The 25,239-nt window shown below is 33.8% G+C and overlaps 1 protein-coding gene across 3 annotated transcripts in view; it reads right to left on the reverse strand.

Annotated features, from left to right (window-relative positions):
* RBM27 (RNA binding motif protein 27) overlaps positions 1-25,239 on the reverse strand; it is a 72,202-nt gene that overhangs the window by 16,948 nt on the left and 30,015 nt on the right. For all 3 annotated transcript variants that reach the window (XM_074212691.1, XM_074212692.1, XM_074212690.1), the window contains 9 exons: positions 20,651-20,815; positions 18,605-18,754; positions 16,559-16,703; positions 14,017-14,170; positions 12,701-13,003; positions 12,436-12,579; positions 5,476-5,595; positions 3,871-3,945; positions 3,324-3,488 (listed from right to left, as the gene is read on the reverse strand). In XM_074212691.1, coding sequence (XP_074068792.1) covers positions 3,324-3,488; positions 3,871-3,945; positions 5,476-5,595; positions 12,436-12,579; positions 12,701-13,003; positions 14,017-14,170; positions 16,559-16,703; positions 18,605-18,754; positions 20,651-20,815 — 1,421 coding nt within the window. The remainder of the gene's footprint in view (positions 1-3,323; positions 3,489-3,870; positions 3,946-5,475; positions 5,596-12,435; positions 12,580-12,700; positions 13,004-14,016; positions 14,171-16,558; positions 16,704-18,604; positions 18,755-20,650; positions 20,816-25,239) is intronic.

Raw genomic sequence — 25,239 nt, forward strand, 5'->3', positions numbered from 1 at the left:
AAGCTCTGATTGTATATTTTCCATTGCTCTCACCACCACTTCCTTTGGGCACAGTCTAGCTTACCTACATCTTTCTTAACATATGGTACCCTGGGGGCAGCTAGATGGTGCACTGGATAGAGCACCAGCCCTGGAGTCAGGAGGACCTGAGTTCAAATCCAACTCAGACACTTAAAAATTGTGTAGCTATGTGACCTTGGGCAAGTCACTCAACCCCCAATGCTTTAAATAAATAAAATTTTAAAAAAATGTTACCTGGAACCTACCAGAATCCTTCAGATATGATTTGGTAAGAGCAAAATTATATTTTGTTCTAGATAGCATGCTTGCTTTCTTTATAGATCTCAATTCTGTTACTGTTTTTATTTTTAAAAAAAAAATTCTAATAAAATTATAAGTTTATTTGCCTTTCAGATGAATAATCATGAATATAATCAATTATATATAAGTACACACACACATTTAAAATTCTCAATTTTCATGCCTGACATCTTTTATCTATAAACATAACCTCCAGTGCATCTGCAAAGTTGTGGTATATTTAGTATTTTAATATAAGAAAACAGATATGAATGAGTTCTTGACTTTTCTTTAAATATTATGTCATTCAAATCCCTGATTTTCCTTTAAATATTATGTCATACAAATGATCAAAGGATATGCAAAGGCAATTTACAGATGAGGAAATCAAAGTTATCCATAGCCATATGAAAAATTGTTCTAAATTATCTTCTGATTAGAGAAATGCAAATTAAAGCACCTCTGAGGTACCATCTCACATCTCTCAGATTGGCCAATTATGACTAGAAAGAACAATGATTAATGTTGGAAGGGATGCAGGAAATCTGAGACACTAATACATTGCTGGTGAAGCTGTGAACTAATTGAACCTTTCTGGAGAGCCATTTGGAATTATGCCCAAAGGGCAATAAAAATGTGCATACCCTTTGATACAGCAATACCACTACTGGATTTATACCCTGAAGAGATGATGAAAAAAAGGGTAAAAACATCACTTGTACAAAAAAAGTCATTGCAATTCTGTTTGTGGTAGCCAGGAATTGGAAATTGAGTGAATGTCCATCAATTGAGGAATGGCTGAACAAATAGTGGTATATGTATGTAATTGAAACTACTGTTCTATTAGAAACCAGGAGGGATGGGATTTCAGAAAAGCCTGGAAAGACTTGCATGAACTGATGTTGATTGAAATGAGCAGAACCAGGAGAACACTGTACACCCTTACAGCAACATGGGGGTGATGTTCAACCTTATGGACTTGTTCATTTCATCAATGCAATAACCAGGGACAATTTTAGGATATCTGCAATGGAGAATATCATCTGTATCCAGAGAAAGAACTGTGGAGTTTAAACAAAGACCAAAGGCTATTACCTTCAATTTTTAAAAAAAGTTGTCTAATGTACTACATAATTTTGTTATCTCTAATATTTTTTTTTCCTTGAGGATAAGATTTTCCTCTGATCACATTCAATTTTGGTCAATGTAAAGCATGAAAACAATTTAAACATTATCCGATTGCCTTCTGTAGGGGGGGGTGGGGGAAAACTGTAAAGTTCAAAACAACAAAAAATGATAGGTAGAAACTACTATTGTATATAATTGGAAAATAAATAAATATTATGTCATAACAATTTTTTAAAATTAAAAGGAGAGATCAAAATCATGTGACCAAGACAAAGGACTAGTTTCTGACCTCATCAGAAATTGCTCTCTCTCTCTGAAGTCTAAGGGATCTTTTAATTGCTGAACCTTATAAGTTTTTAATTCTCATACCCTTGATTTCTTTGTAGCCTTCAGCATTCTTGATCACAATCTTCCCCTTGATTCCTGTTTGTCTTTAGATTTTTATGACAAGTCTTTCTCCTAGTTCTCTTCCTACCTTTCTGACTACTTCTCAAACTCCTTTGAAAATCATCAACTAAGTCAAGCTCACTAATCATGGATGCTCCACAGGGCATCCTGTGCCTTCTTCTCTTCTCCTCTTCTATATGCATATTTCTATATATATTACATATTCTATATGCAGTCTCTTCAGCTTCTTTAATGAATTTAGTGATTATCTCTAAATAGATGCCTCTCAGATCTTTTTTTCTTTTTTAAGTTTTTTTGCATGGCAATGGGGTTAAGTTGGTTGCCAAGGCCACACAGCTAGGTAATTATTAAGTGTTTGAGGCCAGATTTGAACTCAGGTACTCCTGACTCCAGGGCTAGTACTCTATCCACTGTGCCACCTAGCCACCCCTCAGGTCTATTTTTGAAGTCCTAATCTCTTGCATCACATCCAGTTTCTGATTTCCCACTGCCTACTGGATATTTCAAATTTTATGTTTCATCTTTTCCTCAAATTTAACCTCTTTTGAAAGTCCCTCTATTACTATTTTTTAAGGTTTTGTTTTTTTTTTGCAAGGCAATGGGGTTAAGTGGCTTGCCCAAGGTCACACAGCTGGGAAATTATTAAGTCTCTGAGACCAGATTTGAACCCAGGTACACCTGACTCCAGGGCCGGTGCTTTATCCATTGCACCACCTAGCTGTCCCCCCATTACTATTGAGGACACTACCATCTTTCTAGTCACTCAGGCTCACAGTCTAAATGTCATCCTCAACTCTTTACTAACTCTAACTCTTTGGGGCAGCTAAGTGACACAGTAGATAGAACACCATTCCTGGAGTTAGCAGGACTCAGACACTTGACACTTATTTGCTGTTTGATCTTGGGCAAATCACTTAACTCCAATTGCCTGGCACCCAGGAACTATCTCCAGTCAAATCCAATTCACTTGCTTATTATGGCATCACCTCCCTGATGTCATGATCTTCTCCGAGAATGAAGGATAAACAACATCTCTAACCATTATATCCAATCAACTGCCAAGGTTGTCAATTCTACTTTTTAACATCTCTCATAGGGCCCCTTCTCTCATCTGACACTATCACCAAACACTTTCTAATGAAATACCCGGCCTACTGCAATACTAGCCTACTGGTTGGTCTCTTTGCCCAAATTCCTCTCCACTACCATCCATTCTCCAATTAGAGATCAAACCAATCTTTCTAATGTCTAACCCCGTCTCCTCTCTTTTCCCATTCCCATTCAATAACTCCAATAACTACCTAATACCTTCAGGATAAATACAAAACCCTGTTGGCTTTAAAAGTCCTTCCTACCTTTCTAGTCTTTTTTACTTCCCTGAAAGTACCCTGCAATCCAGTGACACTAGCCTCTTTTACTATTCCTCACATGCAAATCTGAGAAACTGGGAATTACTAATCACATACAAAATCAACATTCATGGTTACCTCTGTCTTTGACTTCAGTTTAGATGGTGTAGAAGCTGCAGAAGATGTTTTTAATTCATCCTTCAATTGTGAGATTTTTTCTCCAAGCTCTTTCAAGGTCTTCATTATGTTTGCTCTTTCTTCTGGCTTCATGTTCTTATTTTTCTCCAACTTCGATATCAGCATCTATATAATTGAATACATCTTCAAAATTTGTAGCTTAACAAAATAAATACAGTTAAGTATTGAAAAATTAAACAGGTTTTCTAGAATGGACACCTTTGCAAATAACACTATATGCAAGCTCTGTCTCTTCCTTACAGAGGTAAGAGGTGATGGATATGAAAAACTGCCTATGTTGAGAGTGTGCTGGTTAGCTTTACTGAACTGTTTTTTTCTCCCCTTTCTTTTTATTCTGTTAAAAAGAATGGCTCACTGGGAAGAATGGAAAGAGATACATTTGGAAATAAAGGTGATAGCAAAACAATATATATCAGTAATTTTTTTAAAAAAACCTGTGCAAGTGTGTGTTGTGTAATATAATAGACATAAAATATGAACTTCTTACCTTTTGACATTCTATTTGCTTCTCTAGTACTTCTTGTCTTTTTTTCCTCATATCTTGCTGTAGCTTCATTGCCTCCTGCATAAAGAGAACCTAAGTGATAGCATCTGCTACTGAAATATAATTTCACCCTATTTCTAAAGAATCACTACCTGAGAAAGACTTTCCCATCAGAAAGAATTTCTATTATAATTAATACAGAGCTTATTAGAAAATAAGTGTTCAGTTGTATTTTACTTGAAATAATTTTAAACCAAATTTATTGAACATATATAGTTGTAGCCATTAAATAAAATGTATTTATTTTCTGAAAGTGCCTGATAAGCTTTGTCTTATGTGAATGTAACTTATTCACTACACATAATCTGTTTTATAGATACATAAGGATCACAGCTACTCATGAATAAGTCAAATGATCATTTTTAACAAGAAATGGATCCAAAAGGTGTGATACTCCTGTAATTCAGAAATAATATCAATCCCAAACATGCTTGCCAGAATGTGTATTTATTCTTCATTAAATCTCAAAACACTTTAATATTAGATTTGGTTAAAAAGAGGCTTATTTAAATTAGAAAGATACTATGTAAACTAAAAACAACTAAGAGTATGAAATAAATAATTTAACAACCAAAGGCATTATCTAAACAGTAAAACCCTCAACTCTTACATAAAACATCACTGCTCCGTTTTCCTTCTCTAAACTTATTAAACTAGACAAGGAAGAAATAGAGATAAGCAAAATCTGAACTTAATTCTGTCTCTCCTCTTCCATTAATATTCAGCATCAAAGATCTTATAGACTGGGGGATTTATAACTTTAACAAATGTGTTAACTCTTGAAATGTAAGATTTCTCCAACAATAAACCCAATGTACAGGATAATGTAAAACAATAAACCCAATATATAGGATAATATAAGTGAAAGCAATACCAGAAGGCAAATGAATTTGGATTAAATGCTAATAACTGATCTTGATCCTAATGAACAGATGATGATTACTACAGGTTTCTTGCTCTAGGTAGAGAGCTCTTTTGGGGATTGTGTGTACACAACAATCCAGACCTACACTATGTCAGTAAGACTTACTTAACTGTTTTCCTTTGTTATAAGGGAGAGTTCAATGAAGGAGACAGGCTAGTTCTGGGAATAGACCAGACTGGGGAAATGACTTGCAATGTAAAGAACAAAAATTGTCAACAAAATCTGCAACCACAGATAGTTTCAGTTAGAGTTAGTAAAGAGTTGAGGATGACATTTAGACTGTGAGCCTGAGTGACTAGAAAGATGGTAGTGTCCTCAAGAAATCAGAATGTTTCTCTTTTATGTCCTGTTTCTCTTTTATGTCCTTTTTCTCTTTTCTTTGTCCTAGTACATATTATGAAATGCATAATAGGGATGTGAATTTTTTCTTCTTTTAATTATAAGAATAAAAAAATGTATGTAACTTGAAACCTTGAACCTCTGCATCAAGATTTTCTAATTTTAGCATTAAATAATCAAAATTAGTAATGATACTGCATCAGCAAAATAAAGGAAACCCCTCTCCATCAAATAAAAGGAGGACTTTTCTTTTGAATTTCCAAAATGTCAACTAAAATTGTTACCTGTTTCTTTTTAAGAACTTCCTGGACATCATGGGATTTAGATACTGAGCCAAGTTTTGGAGTTGTCTTTAGGTTTGTGGAGCTGTACACCATTTTTGCATGGCCTGATGGTGAAAATGTCTAAAAATATAAAAACATGGTCGCATGAAATCCTGGAACGTTTTTATAAAAATTCATAACACTTCTAAGTCAAAGTACCTCAAAACACATTCTCCACTCTGAATTGCATGGAAAAATAGTTTTCTGGCTAGAGTTGGTTTAAAAGCCAGTTTGTAACTATCTGTAAATTAGCATGAAAGCAATTATACAAAATAATCTTAATGAATCAATATTAAAATTTTATCTCTCTTTTTAAAACATTTTTATTTAAAGTTTTGAGATGAAGTTATGTAAAATATTTCCACATTAGTCATTCAGTACAAGATGTCTTAAATAAAAGAAAAATAGTGAAAGAAAGGGGAAAATAGCATGCTTCAAATAGTAACAGTTTTTTCTCTGGAGGCAGATAATATGCTTCATCATTAATTCTTTGGAATTGTCTTGGATCATTGTATTGTTGAGAATAGTTAAGTCATTTACAATTCTGTTCTTAATTGAACAATATCGCTGTTACTTTGTACAATATTCTCCTGGTTCTATTCATTCCACTATGCTTCAGTTCATGTGAATCTTTGCAGGTTTTTCTGAAATAATCTCACTTGTCATTTCTTATAGCACAATAATATTCCACTACAATCATATACCAATTTGTTTAGCTACTCACGAATTCATTTCCAATTCTTAGCCACCACAAAAAGAACTATTATAAATATTTTTATAAACAGGTCCTTTTCCCTTTTTGTTTGGAAGTCTTTGGAAAACCGACCTAGCAATTTTATTACTGGATTAAAAATACAGTTTTATAGTTCTCTAGACATGGTTCCAAATTGCTTTCCAAAATGGTAGTATGGATTTACATTTCTACCTATATCATGTATTAGTGACCCAGTTTTCCATATCTCCTCTGACATCCAACATTTTCCTTTGTCAAATTAGCCAATCTGATAGGTGGTACATCAGAGTTTTTAAATTTGCATTTCTCTAATCAATAATGATTGAGAGCATTTTTTTCATGCAACCACAGATAGTTTCAATTTCTTCAATAGGTAACAATTGAAACTATCCAATTCTGGGGAATGACTTGAATTTTTAAAAACATGAATCAGTTCTCTATTTTTATGAAATGAGGCCTATATCAGACATACCTGTTGCAAAGATATTTTCCCAATTTTTAACTTTTCTTGTAATTTTGGTTTATGAAATTTTTAAAAAAATTTTATATAATCAAAATTCTCTCTTTTACATTTTGTAATGCTCTCTATAGCTTCTTGGGTCCTAAATTCTTCCCTTATCCATAAATCTCATAGATAAATTATTTCATGCTCTTAATATGTTTGTTGTCATCTTTTATGGATAAAACATGTACCCATTTTGATCTTATAAGGTCTACCTAGTTTCTGTGACATTGTTTTCCAATTTGACAAGAATATTTTGTGAAATAATGATTTTGTTTCAAAAGTTTGGATTTATCATATACTATATTACTATGGTCATTTGCTATAATACAATTTGTACCTAAAGTTATCAGAAATGATCTGAATGAATGTTAAGAGTAAATGTTAAAAGTGCTAATAATAATAACTTCAGTCACAGCAATTAATTTATTTTTTGTATCCATCTTTCTCTTTTAACATCTAAATATGTTTTGACTAATCATGAGATGCGATTGGCTCTCTGATCTGAATTCAAGAACAGCAAGTTAGTCATTTCAATGGATAGTTCAAGTCTCTAGATTTTCCCTCATTTTATCTTTAGTCTTCCTCTCCTCAGGATAGTCACAATTTGTCTTCTCTATCATAATCTTCACAATGTTACTCATGCATGTATACTTCCTTTTTAAGATCCAGTCACAAAAAAATAAAGATTAGGAATTCTTGAGAAAAATTATGAAATATCATACAGATAGCATATTTTTCTTCAGTTCCCTACAGCAGTATTATTTTGTAGATAAGGCAACTAACATTCACAGGTTGTGACTTGTGCAAGGTCACAATGTAAATAGCAAAGATGAAAATCAAATGCTGGTTTTATGATTTCTAATCTAATGCTCTTTCCAATACTTCCTCTCCCACTGAATTCTGTGAAAAGTAATTACTTTCAAGTAACTAAAATATTTTTTTAAAAGGCCAGTAGTGAAAAATGTACATGTATAGAAACATTTATTTATGGTTTTCACCATGAAATATAAAATACTTTCCACATCCAAGATATGAAAACTAGCAATTTCTGAATTCAAGGGGAGAGTAAAAGCACATGTAAAAAATGTCAACCACATGTTCAAATTAAGAGAAAAATAAGATTACCCAAAATGAAGATAGGTTATGAGGTCACTGTTAAAACAGTATTATGTAGGTTAGGAAGGCTTTCTTGCCTTCTTAAGCAAGACCTCTTCCAGACTTCCAATTAGAATACAATGCTGACCCTGCCCCAGGCTCAAAAGTGACCTGGCCAGTTTTCAAATAAATAAATCAGAGCTTTCAACCTATAGAACATAAAGAAGTAGAACTGGACAGAAGAAGATTGCTGGCACTAAGGTAGTTGTGTCCATCCTCAGAGATGGGTCACAGTCTTGGATGGCAGTCGCAAGAAAAAGAGTAGTAGCATACTAGAGCTTGATGCCACTGGGCAGCAGGGACTCCAGTCACAGTTCCAGGGCAGAAAAGAGTGCTTTGTTTGTCAAAGACCAGGAGACAGAGCACAAGCCAGGAGAGTAGTAAACACACCTTTGCTTGTATCATACCATTTTGAAAGAGCTGGTCTTTAGAAGTATCTCTAAAAACAGTTGCATAAAAGCCCTGAAGGTTGGGATAGTATGTCCTCCACCCTGAAAGCAGACCCCACTTTAGCAAAGAGTTAAAACTCAAGTAACAAGATGGCAAAATGAGCAAATAGCAGATAAAATTCTGACTACAGAAAGTTATTATGGAGACAAAGAAGAACAAAATACACACCCAGAGGAAGATAACAAAGTCAAAGCTCATACATCCAAAGCCTACAAGAAAAATACGAATCGGTCTTAGGTCATACAAGAGCTCAGCAAGAATTTTAAAAAATCAAGTAAGAAGAAAAAATGGTAGAGAACTGAAAATGATGCAAGAAAATCTTGAAAAATAAATCAATAGTTTGGTAAAGAAGACACAAAAAATAATGAAGAAAAGAACACCTTAAAAAACAGTCTAAACCAAATGGTAAAAGAGATACAAAGAAGTCAGTGAGGGGTGGCTAGGTGGCACAGTGGATTGAACACTGGCCTTGGAGTCAGGAGTACCTGAGTTCAAATCCAGCCTCAGACATTTAAATAATTATCTAGCTGTGTGGCCTTGGACAAGTCACTTAACCCCATTGCCTTGCAAAAACTAAAAAAAAAAAAAGTCAATGAGAAGAATGTTTTGAAAAGCAGAACTGGCCAAAAAGATATACAAAAATCCACTGAAGAGAAGTCCTTAAAAAAAGTAAAATTGGTCAAACAGAAAAGGAAGAATAAAAGCTCACTGAAGAAAATAATTCCTTAAAAATTAGAACTGAGCAAATGGAAGCTAATGACTATGAGATATCAAAAAAAGAATCAAAACCAAAAATATGAAAAAATATAGGACAGCGTGAAATATCTCAGAAGAAAACAAATGACCTTGAAAATAAGATCCAGGCGAGATAAATTTTAAATTACTGGACTTCCTGAATGCTATGATCAAAAAAGAACCTAGATATCATCTTTATGGAAATTATCCAAGAAAACTGCCTTGATTTTCTGGAACCAAAAGATAAAATAGAAACCAAAAGAATCCTTCAATAACCTCCTGAGAGAGATCCCAAAATGAAAAACTTCCAGGAATATTATAACCAAATTTCAGAACTCCTAGGTCAAGGAGAAAATAATGCAGGCAGTCAAAAAAAACAATTCAAATATCAGGGAACCACAGTGAAGATAACACAATCTTTACCTGCTTCTACATTAAAGGATTGGAGGGCTTAGAGTATATTTCTCTAGGATTACAACCAAGACATCACAAACCTGGCAAAATTGAGTATAACCTGGGGGGGGGGGGGGGGGGGGGGGGGGGGGGGGGGGGATGGACATTCAATGAAATTGAGGATTTTGAAGCCTTCCTGATGAAAACAGCACAGCTGAATAGAAAATTTGACTTCAGATGCAAGACTCAAGAGAAGCATAAAATGGTGAAAAGGAAAGGAAAATAATACAGGATTTAATAAGCTTAAACTATTTACATTTCTACACAGGAAAATGATATTTATAACCTCTTAGAACTTTTTAATTATTAGAGCAGTTAGAAGGAACACATACACACACACATACACACACACAAACACACACACACACACACACACACACACACCTGATATGAGAGGCATGAAAGAGCTTTTACAATGGAGGAAAAGATGGAGAAGGTAGCAGGGAACATGTAACCCTTACTCTCATCAAAATTGGCTTAAAGAAGGAAGAGTTTAACAGATACATTCAATCTATCTTACTCTACAAGAAATTATGAAGGAAAGATGGCAAGAAAAAAAAAGGCAGTGCTCAAAGAGGGGAGGATAGATTGGGGGAAGCAGTAGTCAGAAGCAAAACACTTTTCTTTTTACTCTCAATGAGTCTTGAAAATAGTCAGATTTGGGGCAGCTGGATGGTGCAGTGGATAGAGCACAGGCCCTGGAGTCAGGAGTACCTGAGTTTGAATCCAGCCTCAGACACTTAATAATTACCTAGCTTATGGCCTTGGGTAAGCCACTTAACCCATTGGCCTTGCAAAAAAAAAAAATTAAAAAAAAGAAAAGAGCCAGTTTCTTAAGTATCCTAGAGTTCGCCCCCCAGTAAAAAGTAGTTCTATGATCATACCTTAGCTTTTTCAAGTTACTCACATGTAGTTACCTTTCTAGGTTTCTCTAGTCTGTGATGTTTGTTTAAAAGATTTACCCATTTCTCATCCTTTAATCAAGAAAACTTGAAAGTCTTCTATGGTAGTAAAGATCCATTTTTCCCCTTTCCTTCCTCCCCATCATCATATAACTAAAGTTTTGAAGGATGTCATTCTTGTTTGTAAGTCTTTTAAAATATTGCATTTCAAAATTTCCTTTCTATCAGGTAGTTTACAGCACACTCTTCTCTAATTGGTACTTGAGCTTTTTGAACTCTTCCAAATTTTTCTTTGACCTGGAAGCAAGGATTTTGGCTAGGATATTGTTGGATGTTTTCAATTTGGGTTTCTTTTAAGGGTTGGCAGGCAAATTCTAATTTCATTTTTCCCCTAGGATTCTAATGATTCTGGGCAATTTGAACTATAGATTTTATTTTATTTTGCTTTACAGAATATTATTAAATGATGTCTTTCTATTAATATAAAATTGCTTGCCTTCTCAATAAGGGGGTTGGGAGAGGGAAAGCATTTGGAATTTAGTTTTAAAAATGAATGTTAAAAATTGTTTTTACATGTAACTTTAGAAAAATACTAAGTTAAAAAAGAAATCAATAACCATACGAAAAACTTTATCACAAATAATTAGAGAAAAGCAATTCTTTCATCTCATATGGATCAGGTTGGCAAAGTTAATAAGAAAGGAAAATCATAAATGTAGTAGAGGCTGAGGGAAAACAGATACATTAATGCTTTGTTAGTGAAGCTGTGAATGAGTTTAAGTCAATTTGGAAACCAAGTTGGAATCATGCCCAAAAAGTCATTAAACTGCATACTCTGACTCAGTGATACCAACAAATGAGGTCTATACTCCAAATAGATCAAAGAATGGGGAAAAGTACTCATGAACAAAAATATTTATAGTTCTTTTTGTGAAGATAAAGAATAGGAGATATGCATCAACTGGGGATTGGTTGACCAAATTATAGTATATAAATATGATGGGACTACTATTGTGTTGAAAGAAATGGTAAAGAGTACATTTTCTGAGAAAAATTGGATGACTTGTATGAAATAATACAAAGTGAAGAGAATAAAATTAAGAGACAAATTTACATAACACAATATTATAAAGACAAATAACTGAATTAGAAACTATGATCAACATAATGTTCAACTATAATTCCAAAGGTCTCATGATGAAACAAGAAATGTGTCTCCAGATAAAAGTGGTCATGGACTCAGTATAGAGAGTTTTGGTTTTGCTTTGTTTTGTTTTTTGGGGGGAGGCCTTTTGTAGACATGATCAAGGCATGGAATTTATTTTGCTTGACTATACATGTTTGCAATCAGTTTTGTTTTTCTTGCTTTCTGAATTGAGGGGAGTCAAAAAGACCAGTAGGAAGAGAATTTGGACCTAAAAATAAAATCACACTGAATTAAAAAAAAAAGAATTATGATCAACTTAATGATGAAACATGATTCCAGAACACTGATAATGAGCTATGCTACCACTTCCTGAGAGAGATAATGGACTCAAGATGCAGAATGAAATAGTGTTGGATAGGACCAAAGAGGCAATTTATTTTGCTTGTTTATGAATATTTTTACAGAGGTTTTGCTTTTTGGTGTTTGTTGATGGGGGGGGGCCCTAGAGAAAATAATTTATTAATTATATATAAATATATAATAATTATTCATTATATTTCATTTAATAATAAATAATTATTATTTATTAATGATCAATTATTAATTTAAGAAGAAATAAGCTTCTTGGCATTTTGGGAAGAATCTTTTGATTCATTACCTAATTTCTTATTATTCCACCAAGTAGAACACAAATTCCTGGAAGGCAGGGACAGTCTTACCTTTATCTTCATAATCTTAAGACCTAAAAACAGTATCCTGCATTGCAGATGCTTATTATGTCTGCTGAATTATATATTATTTAGGAGCCCTAAATAAGGTCAGGATTCAGAGGAATACACACCTGGCAATCATCTCCAGTGGTACCACCAGACTGGTTCAATAAGTGTCCTGTATCACCCTGGTTTCCACTGGCTTGCCCAAGGCGATGCTTAACAGGGACTTTGTTAAGAACATATACACCTGGTGCCTGTGGTTTGTTCATCATCTGTATATGCACACAGAACATATAAAAAATATACTTAAACAGATATTAATTTCTATGAAAAGAATGTATCTTGCATTTTTACCATCATACAGGTTCTCATATTATAAGTACATATTCCTACCTTCTGAATACTCCCATGTACTGTGGAAGGTGGAGACTGAGCTACCAGTGTTTGCTGCTGATGGAGGTGTTGCTGGAGATGATGGTGTTGTTGGGACAGGTGAGAGAGAGAGGTCTGCTGCTGCTGGAGGAGAAGCTGCTGTGTTGGTGGTGGTATTGATGGTTGCTCATTATTTTCCCTGTGCCACAGAACTCTTATAAACCGGTTATTTAGAACAGCTTCTGTGCTAGAAATGGCTTTTCTGGCCTCATCATTAGTAAGATATTGGATAAGAGCTGCTTCGGGATCACCCTTAAAAGCAACCTATAAGGGGAGAAAATTAAATGAAGCCTTGTCAGAGGGAAAAAAGGGTAGATAAACAAACCCATATAGCATTTAAGAGTGGTTTTATGAAAAGTATATTGTAAGAAGCATCTGTCTGTAAACAGACACACTATCTTTCATTTTAGAAAGCAAAAATATTCATTCTAAAGTCTTTTGTTTGTCATTTATATGTTAGTTACATAATTATGATGCCAATAAAAGTATTACTGATTCCAATAATTTTTAAAAATTATTTTTATTCAAATTCCCAAATAATGAGTATGTAAATTCTCTTATAGTATTCCTAAAAAAAAAGAAAATCATATCTTTATTCTATTACCAATACTTAAAAAGAGGTAAAACATTCAATGCCTAACAAGAAAAACATTCAATTCACAATCTGACCTTGACTAATATTAAGACCACATTCATAGTATTGTGTTCTGTTTGACGAAAGGAATTAGTTCATCAAAAAGCAAAGCCAAAGATCGTGGATCTTAACCAAGTTACTCAGTGTATCAGGATATCCTGGTTAGCAGAGAGGGATGAGAAATATTAAAAAAAAAATGCCTGAAATTTCTACAATTTAAACTAAAAGCTAAAGCAGCTTGACAAAAAGCCACTTGCCCAGAGAAAAATAATAATTTTGGACAGGTGAGTTCAAAATATCATCATTAAATTTATATCCTCCTGGGAGAAACTGTAAAGGGGGAAAAAATAACACTCTCCAGAACCAAACAGAACTGTAAACCTGTAATTATTGTCAGGTCTATGCAGACTTCTCTTATCAGTATTAGGCATGCACTTTGCAAACACATAGCCAAGACTCTCCCTATGTGCTCTTGAGAGATAGCAAAACTAAGGCTAAGAACACAACCACTCTGTTTGCCAAAATGAAAAGACAAAAATAATACTTAGCCTCACTATAAAAGTATCCTAATTTAAAAAAAAAGTATCCTAATAATATGATAAAGAGCCACATTCCCATCCCCCCGCCCCGAGTTTGGTTTTACCTGAATATTAACAATAGTTCCAAATTTGCTGAAGTGCTCATTGAGCTTCGTAATATTGTTGAGTTCCTGGGGAATTTTTCTGACTTCTAATTTGGTGTTGGTATATTGATTCTTTCTTAGAAATCCTTGTTTACTCTGATTGTTATTCCCTTGCCTGAAAAGAAGAAAATTTTAAGAACATAATGCAAAGGGTTATTCTCTTAACCACTAATATCATAACTAGCTAATAGACAAGCTGCATAAGTATCTTGTGCAAATAAGCTAAGATTGTTATTTGATAATTATGCAAACTTTTTTTTAAGAAAGTCAACAAACTATGGGGTGGCTAGCTGGACAGAGCACCGGCCCTGGAGTCAGGAGTACCTGAGTTCAAATCTGGTCTCACACACTTAATAATTACCTAGCTGTGTGGCCTTGGGCAAGCCACTTAGCCCCACTTGCCTTGCAACCCCCCCAAAAAAAAAACCCTAAAAAAAAAATAAAGTCAAAAAACTTGCCAACAGAAGCATGATATAATGGAAAGAATATATGATTTGAAGATAAAAGTCCTGGGTTCAAATCCTAGCTCTGTTTATGTGACCTTGAACAAGATGCATCTCTTTGTGATTCAGTTTCCTTAGCTGCAGGATGAAGGGTTTGAACTAGATGAGCTTATCCTTCAGTCCAAATGCCCATAATAACTCCTATTAATAGGGATAGAGGGAAGTAGTTTATGACTAAGGAAGAGATGGAGAGCATCACTAAAAACAAACTAGATGATTTCAATTACATTAAGTTAAAAAGCTTTTGCACAGATAAAACCACTGTAACCAAGATCAAAAGAAAGTTAGTAAACTGGAAATAATCTTTACAACTAATGTTTCTGACAAAGGACTCATTTATAAAATATACAGAGAACTCAGTCATATTAAAAAAAAAAAGCTGGGACGGCTAGGCGGTGCAGTGGATAGAGCACCAGCCTTGGAGTCAGGAGTACCTGAGTTCAAATCTGGCCTCAGACACTTAATAATTACCTAGCCATGTGGCCTTGGGCAAGCCACTTAACCCCATTGCCTTGGGGAAAAAAAGCCATTCCCCAATTGACAAAATGGTCAAAGGATATGCAAAAGCAATTTACAGATGAGGAGATCAAAGCAATCCATAGTCATATGAAAAATTGTTCTAAATCATTACTTATTAGAGAAATGCTAATTAAAGATTCTCTGAGGTACCATCTCACACCTCTCAGACTGCCCAATATGATCAGAAAGGATAACGATAATTGTTGAAAGGGTTGTGGGAAATCTGGGACACTATTACATTGTTAGTGGAGCTGTGAACTCATCCTTCTTTTCTGAAGAGAAATTTGGAACTACACCCAAAGGACAACAAAAATATGCATACCCTTTGATCTAGCAATATCAATCACCCTTGGGTCTATACCTTGAAAAGATGATGAAAAGGGGTAAAAACATCACTTGTACAAAAATATTCATAGCAACCCTGTTTGTGGTGGCAAAGCATTGAAAGTCAAGTAAATATCCTTCAATTGGGGAATGGCTTAGCAAACTATGGTATATGTATGTCATGAAACAGTATTGTTCTATTAGAAATCAGGAGGGACAGGATTACAGGGAAGCCTGGAGGGATTTGCATGAACTGATGTTGTGTGAGATGAGCAGAACCAGAAAAACACTGGACACCCTAACAGCAACATTGGGGTGATGATCAACCTTGATTGACATACTGATTTCATCAGTGCAACAATCAGGGACAATTTGGGGCTGTCTGTAATGGAGAATACCATCTGTATCCAGATAAAGAGCCGTGGAGTTTGAACAAAGTTCAAGGACTATTCCCTTTAATTTAGAGAAAAAAAAACTGATATCTTATTGTCTGATCTTGCTATCTCTTATACTTTGTTTCTTCCTTAAGGATGTGATTTCTCTCTCACCTCAATTTGGATCAATGTACAACATGGAAACAATATAAAGACTGACAAATTCCTTTCTGTGGGGGGTGGGGGAAAGGAAGGAAAATTGGGGGGGAAACTGTAAAACTCAAAATAAAATCTTTAATAAAAAAAATAGGGATAGTGATTTTTAGGTATGGAAATGAAGAGAATTATGAAGTATAAGGACCACTAACATATAGAGGCAAAACTGGCACTAGAGTCTAGATATTAAAAAGCTCTATGGATAAGCAAGAAGAAATTTAGCACCTATACTTTTAACACTCAAGCACATAGATACAATTTTAAAAATAGTGCTTTAAAATGCTGTGTGAGGTTGTGAGATCTTTCTCTATTTCTATTCACATCCTAGTAATTTCTTACACTGGCTAGGGTTTGAAAGGTGAGAAGAATAGAGGCAAATTATATATCTTCCATAATGATTCTTGGTTATGGAATTTCAAGAAATAGATACCAAGACAGGAAAATACTGTGCAGCAACTTGAAAAGTACATACTGCCTTAAGAGATGATTATTCCTTTGAATGCACAGAATTCAAAGGTCCTGGAAAACATCTATTAGAATTTATTGATCAATAAATGATTGTCTTACTTTCCCATCCAAGGCTTCTTTGTGAGTGGTCCTTCCAAACCACTCATAGCTCTTTTTCTGCTATCTGGTTCAAGCACTACTCTGGTTATGTTGCTATTAATTGACACAGGAACTGGTGGTTCAGTTTGGATGACAATATTAGCAGCTATAGGAAAAAAAAATTCAAATTATTGATATTATATTATATCCAAGTTTAGTATATCAAATATGTAAAATATGTTGATAGGAAAACATCACAATATTCAGAATCAAAATTACAAAATATTTAAATAGCATGCAACCAATACTTTTTTCTATCTAGAATAAAAGGAACATTTATATACATATGCATATAAATCATATTAATATTCTGTTCTTTCAGAAAATCTGAGTTAAAAAGATCAAAGTTATTTTGTAGAAAATATTTCCCTAAATAGCTGAAATTTATATTATAGTTAAGTTATATTTCTGAGAAAAGCTGACCTTGAAATGAGTTATTTAGAAACAAAATTAGACAAACCCCCCCCCATCTGTATTTATCCTCTACTTAGGGGCAGCAGCTAGGTGGCACAGTGGATAGAGCACCCACCCTGAAGTCAGGAGTACCTGAGTTCAAATACAACCTCAGACACTTAATGAATTGCCTTGCTGTGTGACCTTGGGCAAGTCACTTAACCCCATTGCCTTTAAAAGAAAAAAAGTATGTTTATTATCCTCTACATAAACTTCCCCTACATTTTTTTTCTACCAAGCATGGTGGGGGGGGCAGGGTAAGAGCTGTGGGCAACTTAAAGAGGACAGAAAAAATTGGAGGTCAAAAGTATAAAAGAGAGGGCAACTGAAAGCAGAGGTGCACTCCAAAAGTGAAGGTGACCCTTACAATAAATTGTAATGATTGATTCTTCTTCCACTGAAGGTTTGTGATCTTGAACATAAGTACCATTGTACAATATTACATTGCAAAATAAGAGTTTAAAAAAAGAGAAACGTGAACTCTGCACCAAATGCATACAAATTCCAATCATCCAACACAAAAAGTCAATTTAAATACATAAGAGTAAATATAATGATAGAAATTAGGCATTTTTCCTGGGAAATCCTCTGCTGCTTATGAATACCAAAAGATAACTTGTATATAAAAAGTTAAGAAGCAAGTAGCATTTAAATATTTTTGGATTAAATTTTAATTTAATTAAAAATGAGTTTTAAAATGAAAACACTATGCCCTAAGTCAGAGGTCAGCAAATATTTTTAGTCCAGAGGTTAAAACTAGCACTTGGAGGAAAGAATGGTTTTTACATTTTTAAGCAACAAAATGTAAAATCCATTTTAGCTAGCTCACTATTGTACAAAAATAGGTAGAAGGCAGGATTGACCTACAGATAGTCTAACAACTCCTTTTCTTAATTTTTTTTTGATAAAAAATGAAAACAAGATAATTGATTAAATTCAATTTAGTCAATAATTAAGGATATAACAAGGAACAGACCTGTGATTTCATTACTGAAGGAATCTCCTAAGTAAGGAAACTCCCACTACCAATGCAAGTTGATACTTTTTCTTCAACTTTCAGTCTTAGAAAGCTGCTGAGACAACTGAAAGGTTAAGTATCTTGCCTAGAATCACAAAGGACGTGTATTAGGCAGGAACTAAATCTGGGGCCTCCTGGCTTCAATGTCAGTTCTATCTACCATGCTACTGTACTACTTTAATATAGTTAACTTTCAACAAAATTCATGTTTGGAATAAGAATAGTAATTATTCAAAATCATTTGTACTCTGTAGTCACATAGAAAATTTAAATAGTCAGAATTTAATTTCCAAAATTTGATAAAAAATTCTAGTAAGAATGATCTCAAGAATAACTTTACAAGGGCAGCTAGGTGGCACAGTGGATAGAGCACCGGCCCTGGAGTCAGGAGTACCTGAGTTCAAATTTGGCCTCAGACACTTAATTACCTAGCTTTGTGGCCTTGGGCAGGTCACTTAACCCCCGTTGCCTTGCAAAAAAGCACAAACAAAAACAAAAAAAGAATAACTTTAAAGTATTCCTGCAAAATTTTCTACCTCTTGGATTTGCATCCATATCACCAGATGTCAGGCCAATTAGATTTGGACGCTGTGTCTGTGTTCTTGAGAAGAACTGTCGATATTGAGATCTACCAGTACTGGTAATACTAGGAGCTTCTGGGTTATAGCCATCTGGCTCATAAGTATCTATTGGAAAGAAAAATTGAGAAAACATTAAGAAATTCTTCATCTCTATAAAATAAACAAGTATTTTAAAAAACGTTCTTTAACATATTTTAACATGAACTCATCTTTTTCTTTCTTCCTTTAAGAGTCTTTCCACTTGTAAGAAGCATTGGAAAAAATACAGGTCATGGAAATATTAAATTTAAATCACATTGAGTACACACTTCCTAAGAAACAGCTTAGGTTACTTCTTTGATTTTTCTAAACATGGTCAAATTTTAAACAATATATATTTCTTTCACCAAGTTATTCCTAAACTAATCATTTGTAAATTAAGAGTTTTGATGCAACCATTCTTCAGAGCAAATAATTTTTTACTTAATGGCAAACTATTAAAGCATCAAAAATCTGCCTTCATATATAGATACAAGGCATTAATCATTTCATTAAGATGAAAAGTGAACCATTCATTTTGTCACAACTGCCAGTTTTTTAGTAGTAAAAATCAATGTTAGCTTAGTCCATGAACTTGAGTTTAACTGGAAAAAAGTCAAACAAATTTAAATTTTAAAAACATAAACATTTTTCCTTTCTTTCCCCCACCATGAACTGTTCAAGAAGCTCATAGACTATAATTATTTATAGTTTTTCAATAAGATATTTTCCTCACTTTAATAAGTCCATAAATATTTTAGAGGGAAATTTGGGGGATAAGAACTTCAAACTGTACTACAGTGTTCAACCAGAACTTGAAGTTTATGGGTAAAACTGATTCTGCTTATTGTGTTTGGCTATTGACACAGGAGGCACAATTGATTTAATATTTAATTTAATGGTGAAAATTAAACTATATATTATTACATTTTATTTATTGGATATGTCCCATCATGAGACCATTAGCTGGTCAAGGTAGCATTTGAACAATTTCACTTTAGAAATAATAAGTCAAGAATTGGTTCCTTTTTTTGTTCTTGTATCCTCATACAGAGTTTTATGCATCACAGGTAATTTGAACTGTATGTTTGAACTAAAACATTTTTGTTTTTCTACCAAATTTTTTTTAAAGCACTAAATGCTGCAATATTTGCAATCTTGTCTATAATTTGGTATTATAAACCATAGATAACAAATTCTCAGTTGACACTCAATAAACTCAACAATCCACTAGAGTTCACGAATTCTTTTAAGAAATTGCATAAGCAAATGTTCTTGTTCCATTAGGCCTCAGAATATCTAGAATCCTAAAAACCCTAGATAAATTCAAATTGCAGTTAGAAAAAACTAGTCCTTCAGAGAGTTATAAGGAACTAAGATCTAATAATAAAGGGAGAAAGTTTTTAAATCCTATGAACTACTCACAATGTAGTTAATGCAATTGTGAATACTGGTCTTCAATAGGAGGACAAAGTTTCCCAATACTATAGTCACTCAAAATTAGCAGTACAGGGAAAAGGGGACACCTTCCTTATGTATGATGGAGAAGCCAGAAAGTTTTTCCCTCCTTTTAAAGACAGAAAGATTGATACATTTTTCCCTTATAATGCATTACTGGTTACAAAGTAGAGTGTTATTCTCTAACAGTCTAAGCAAATCTAAGTCAAAGAACTACTACTGGATCTGTTACTAAGGCACTGAAGGTAAATAAAGATAAGCACTGGAGATGAAAGATGCACAGGTCCAGGAGGCCTAATCATCTACCTTTCATTTGGGATAAACTCCAAAGGCAGAAGAGGAAAAAATAAAGTTTTCTAAACAGTCCAATGACAGTAGGAACTTGAAGTAGTAGTTGTTCTCTAAACGGTCCAATGACAGTAGGAACTTGAAGTAGTAGTTGAGTGTGGTATGTATCCACTATGGCTGGCCAGTTTAAGGTATAAAGGCTCAACCACTCAGCTCGCCATCTATAGCAAAGCTTACCTGGGACCAGAGGGGTAGGACTGGAAACTGAGGTTTGGTACCCAATGGAGGATCCCATGAGGTTTCGAGGTGGCACCAAACGAGCTGCCAAAAGAGGAGGCGGTGTCCCCAACTGAAGTCGCTCAGATGCAGCAGCACCATGGTCACGAGAATACATGGGCTGTCCTACAGAGGAAAGAATAGGAGGGCAACTGGGATTGAAAGTTGTAAAAGGTTTCTTTTTGGCAGAGGTGGTCTCTTTGAGACTTTGAGCCAAGAGAATTGGGGACTGGCAGATGAAAATGATGTAGTTGAGATGATCTATCTTAAGAAAAAGCATGCAAATTAGTAAAGATCCATCACTGTATATGGGGACAAAGTGAAACCTGGGTGGTATGACCATAACCAGACCCTCTTCCTCAGTCTCCATTTTTGGGGGATCCTTCATGAAAAAATGAGGGCTTAGAAGTAGTCGCTTGGTGCTGCATTCAAAGCTAAAAATCTCAAAAGGGTTGCTTCTTGGGGGGAAGATCTGAGATTTGAGGCATAAAATTTAGATCCAATGAAGTCAGACATGGAGAATGTCACAAAATAAAAATGAAGTCCACATAAAAAGACACTCTGAAGTTTTAGAGTAGAAAAAAATAATTGAGTAATAAAATAATACCTCCTCAAATGGAATCATGCAATTTCCAAAAGAAAATTAATCTATTAGTTAACTAAACTTCTGTTCAATTTTCTGATAAAAAAAAATAGCACACTAAGTAGGAAACACATGCGAAGTATAGGGTTGCCATGACTTATCACAAAGAAAGTTAGTAGAAAAATAAAGCCCATACAAAGAAGGCCAAGTGTACAAGTACTGAATTGTACACTTAAAATTAATTAATTTGACTATTAGAAATTGGTATTTCAGAGGGGTGGTATTTAGGATTTGGATATTTTAGAAGCAATGATGCAGAATGAAATGAAGTCAAATCTTATGATATAACATTTGGAAAAAGACGTATATTTTGAGAGAAAAGACCTGAACAGATACCTAGAACATCATTTTTCCACTGACTATTCTAATATAAGATGTATGAAAGTTACAAAGTAATTTTCAAACCCTCATATGACTTGCTTTGAATGTCAGTCACTTATTATGTAAGACAGGAAAGAACAAGGTGAAAAGGGATGTATAGACATCCCTATCCATTTACTACCTAAATTTATTTTTCTTAACTCTGGGTAAATTTCCAGAGATATTTTAAAATTCCAAACATATCCTCCAGATGGAAATAGCTTCTTCAAGTTTAAGTAGAGAGAACACAAATCTGTTTTAATGTACCATACTTTTCTTTATGTATAAACTTGACCCTCCTAGCTCTAAATTTATGATGCTATGAAACTTCAGAAAAGTAGGGTAAAATAATTATACTGTAATAGGAAATATTATGCAATTAAACCTCCTTAATTGACTTCAAACCTACCATTTCCAAAATTTGTAGGATAAGATTATCACTAAAAAAATGCACTTAATAATGAAAAAGATTCTCCATAATTTGGTAAGAACTGTTGATGCTTGTAAGCATAGCTTACTATTTTCACTTGAAAATTTCTTGCCACTAGAGGCATCTACCATAAAATAGAGATGGTAGGGCACAAAGCAATCTGGGGATGAAAGCACTATCATCTGTAAACACTAGAATTGATTTTAAGGTGAGAACAGAAAAATAAACCGAGCAAAGATCTTTTAAAACAATGTCAATACAATGATGGCTCAAAAGGTCAGTTTTTTACTATGCACATTTTAATAATAAACTATCAGAAACATATAGTTTAAAATAACTCATAAGAAAGACCACATTTCATTATTTACCTTCCAGACCAATTATCTCTTTAAACAAAACAAAGCCTGGCAGATTAATGTAAGAATACTGAAAAGGGATTAGTCATATATTTGAAAATGAGATTAACTTGTAGCTTTCAAAGAAGACAATCTCAAACTTGATAGTTCCAAATTAATGAGAAACTTTCCTTAAATTGGTAATATAGGTATCTAATCTTCTTTTAATATAATCTGAACTATAGACAGCATGGTAAGTACAGATTTCATCCACCTTGGGTTATTTTCCTATGTTTTTTCCTAGACATAATTTAGACAAAATCCCATTGTCTTCAGAGAACTGGTTGAGCTCCATTATTAAAAGCATTCAGGTTGACCATTATTAATTCTTTAACTGAATGAGTATCTCTGTGTCGAAGAATGCCACATTCCAGCTAATATAATGCAAGACAAAATTTGAAAGGGAGAAAACAATCTGTTGATGAATATAGGTTTCACTGAGATCTTACATCATTCTTCAGAGACATTAAGATTTAACGATCAGGGGCAGCTAGGTGGCGCAATGGATAGAGCACCAGCCTTGGAGTTAGGGGTACCTGGGTTCAAATCCTACCTCAGATACTTAATTACCTAGCCTTGTGGCCTTGGGCAAGACACTTAACGCCATTGCCTTGAAAAATCGAAAAAAAGAAAAAAAAAAAGAAAAGAAAAGAAAAAAAAAAGAAAAAGATTTACAAACAAGAAAACTAACCTATATCCTACAGGATTAAAGGAAGAAATTCCTGAAAAACTAATAAAGGTAGCTTCTCAAAAGTTTAAAAACAGTTGGTAATTTTCTCAGAAAATGTTCTAATGATGACTTTATGAAAGATGATAATTTAGTTATGTGACTTCAGTCACTGGCACCTTCATTCACCATATGAATTATTTTCCAAGAGGCTTAAAGTATATTACTGTAGAAAATAATTTTTTAAGACTACCTATATGATTATTTCTACTAAACTTTTCTCAAAGAACCAAAAACCAAGAATGTAAATAATAATAGAAAGTGACCAAGCTAATACCTAGAAGAGTCATATGCTGTATTAGTGGTCTCATCTCTATGTATGACTTAAAAACTAAAAGAAATATTACAGAAGATTGAATTATTAAGAATGAAAGTGGTACATCATCATTTTCAGAGATGTGGTGTTAGTGTCACTAGTGTTATGTAGAAACACACTATGAATATCATTGAAATGTCTAATATTTATGACACCAGCTTTTGAAGAACATACTAAAATATTCACAGTGGCCATGTATATTTAAGCAATAACCCTTTCCAAAACATTTCTACCTGACTGCTAAATATTATCAATGAATGCATGCAGTTTGGAAGAAGTATGATTTATTTTTAAATGATTGATTATTTTCCTTCTGAAGAAAGGTGATATACTCCTAAAAGTCTGAATGAAAATCTTAAAGGTCTATTCTTCTAGGAAAGAAATTAAGTTTTGTTTTGCTGTTTTAGTTTTCTAAATTATTGAACCTTTATTAAAAATCCAAAGCTGGATCAAGTAGAAAATTATATGGATTCAGATTAACAACAACAACAATAATAGTAGTAGTAAGTAGTAGTAAACATTTACATAATGCCTACTATTTGTCAGGCACTGTGCTAATCATTCTGAAAATAATACCTCATTTGATGACCTGAAAAACATTAAATCCAGAAACACAAGTGTAAAATTAAACTCAGATGAGTAGGATGAAAAAAAATGTTTTTGGAATAGGATTATTAAGAATTTCCCTTCATGGAAAAGAAAAAATCTTTCGTTACTCAATTTTTTTGTTTGTTTTTAGGTTTTTGCAAGGCAAATGGGGTTATAAGTGGCTTGCCCAAGGCCACATAGCTAGGTAATTATTAAGTGTCTGAGGTCATATTTGAACTCAGGTCCTCCTGACTCCAGGGCTGGTTCTCTGTCCACTGCGTCACCTAAGCTGCCCCATGGTACACAATTTTATAACAAATTCTACAAAAACTCTAAGGTTTACACTTCTCCATAGGTTTGAAAAAAAAATTGGAGAAGGAAATGCATTGGAAATGAAAGAAATTTTTACAATGAGAATACATAATACTCCCATGCTGTCCATTCATATCTTTCCAATACAAAATATTCCATGACTTCAAAATGTTTAGCTGTTAACCTACTATTACTGTCCCTCAAAAATAAGACTGGAATAAATGACACATCTCAGCTGAAATATTCACTTTCCAAAACAAAATCTCAAAATATAGTGTTTTAGAAATGCCATAAATCAATGGCATGAATATAATTGTGCAGGTCTAAAAAAACCAGAGTAGATAATAGCTGAACTTTTTAATGTGCAGTGAATACTTCTAGGTCCAAAAAATGATTTACAATTTCAAGTTAAAGTACAAATGCATTCCTTTTGAAATACTTAGTATCTGGGGAGCAACTAGGTGGCAGAGTGAATACAGCACCAACACTGGAGTCAGGAGACCATGAGTACAAATCCAGCCTCAGATATGTAATAATTACCTAGCTGTGTGACCTTGGGAAAGTCACTTAACCCCACTGCCTTGCAAAAAAAAAACCCCAAAATATTTAGCATTTTTCAATGTCACAAGTTCAAAGATAAAATGAAATGATCATAATAGCTAATTCAATAGATATCAAAGAACTATATAATGAAACTTTGAAAGAACCAGCACAACTGTGGATATAGTAGTGAGCATGAGCTTAGCTAAACTTTTGCTTAAAACGTAAATTTTAGCTAC

This window comes from Macrotis lagotis, chromosome 1, assembly GCF_037893015.1.
Source record: "Macrotis lagotis isolate mMagLag1 chromosome 1, bilby.v1.9.chrom.fasta, whole genome shotgun sequence".
Taxonomy (NCBI): domain Eukaryota; kingdom Metazoa; phylum Chordata; class Mammalia; order Peramelemorphia; family Peramelidae; genus Macrotis; species Macrotis lagotis.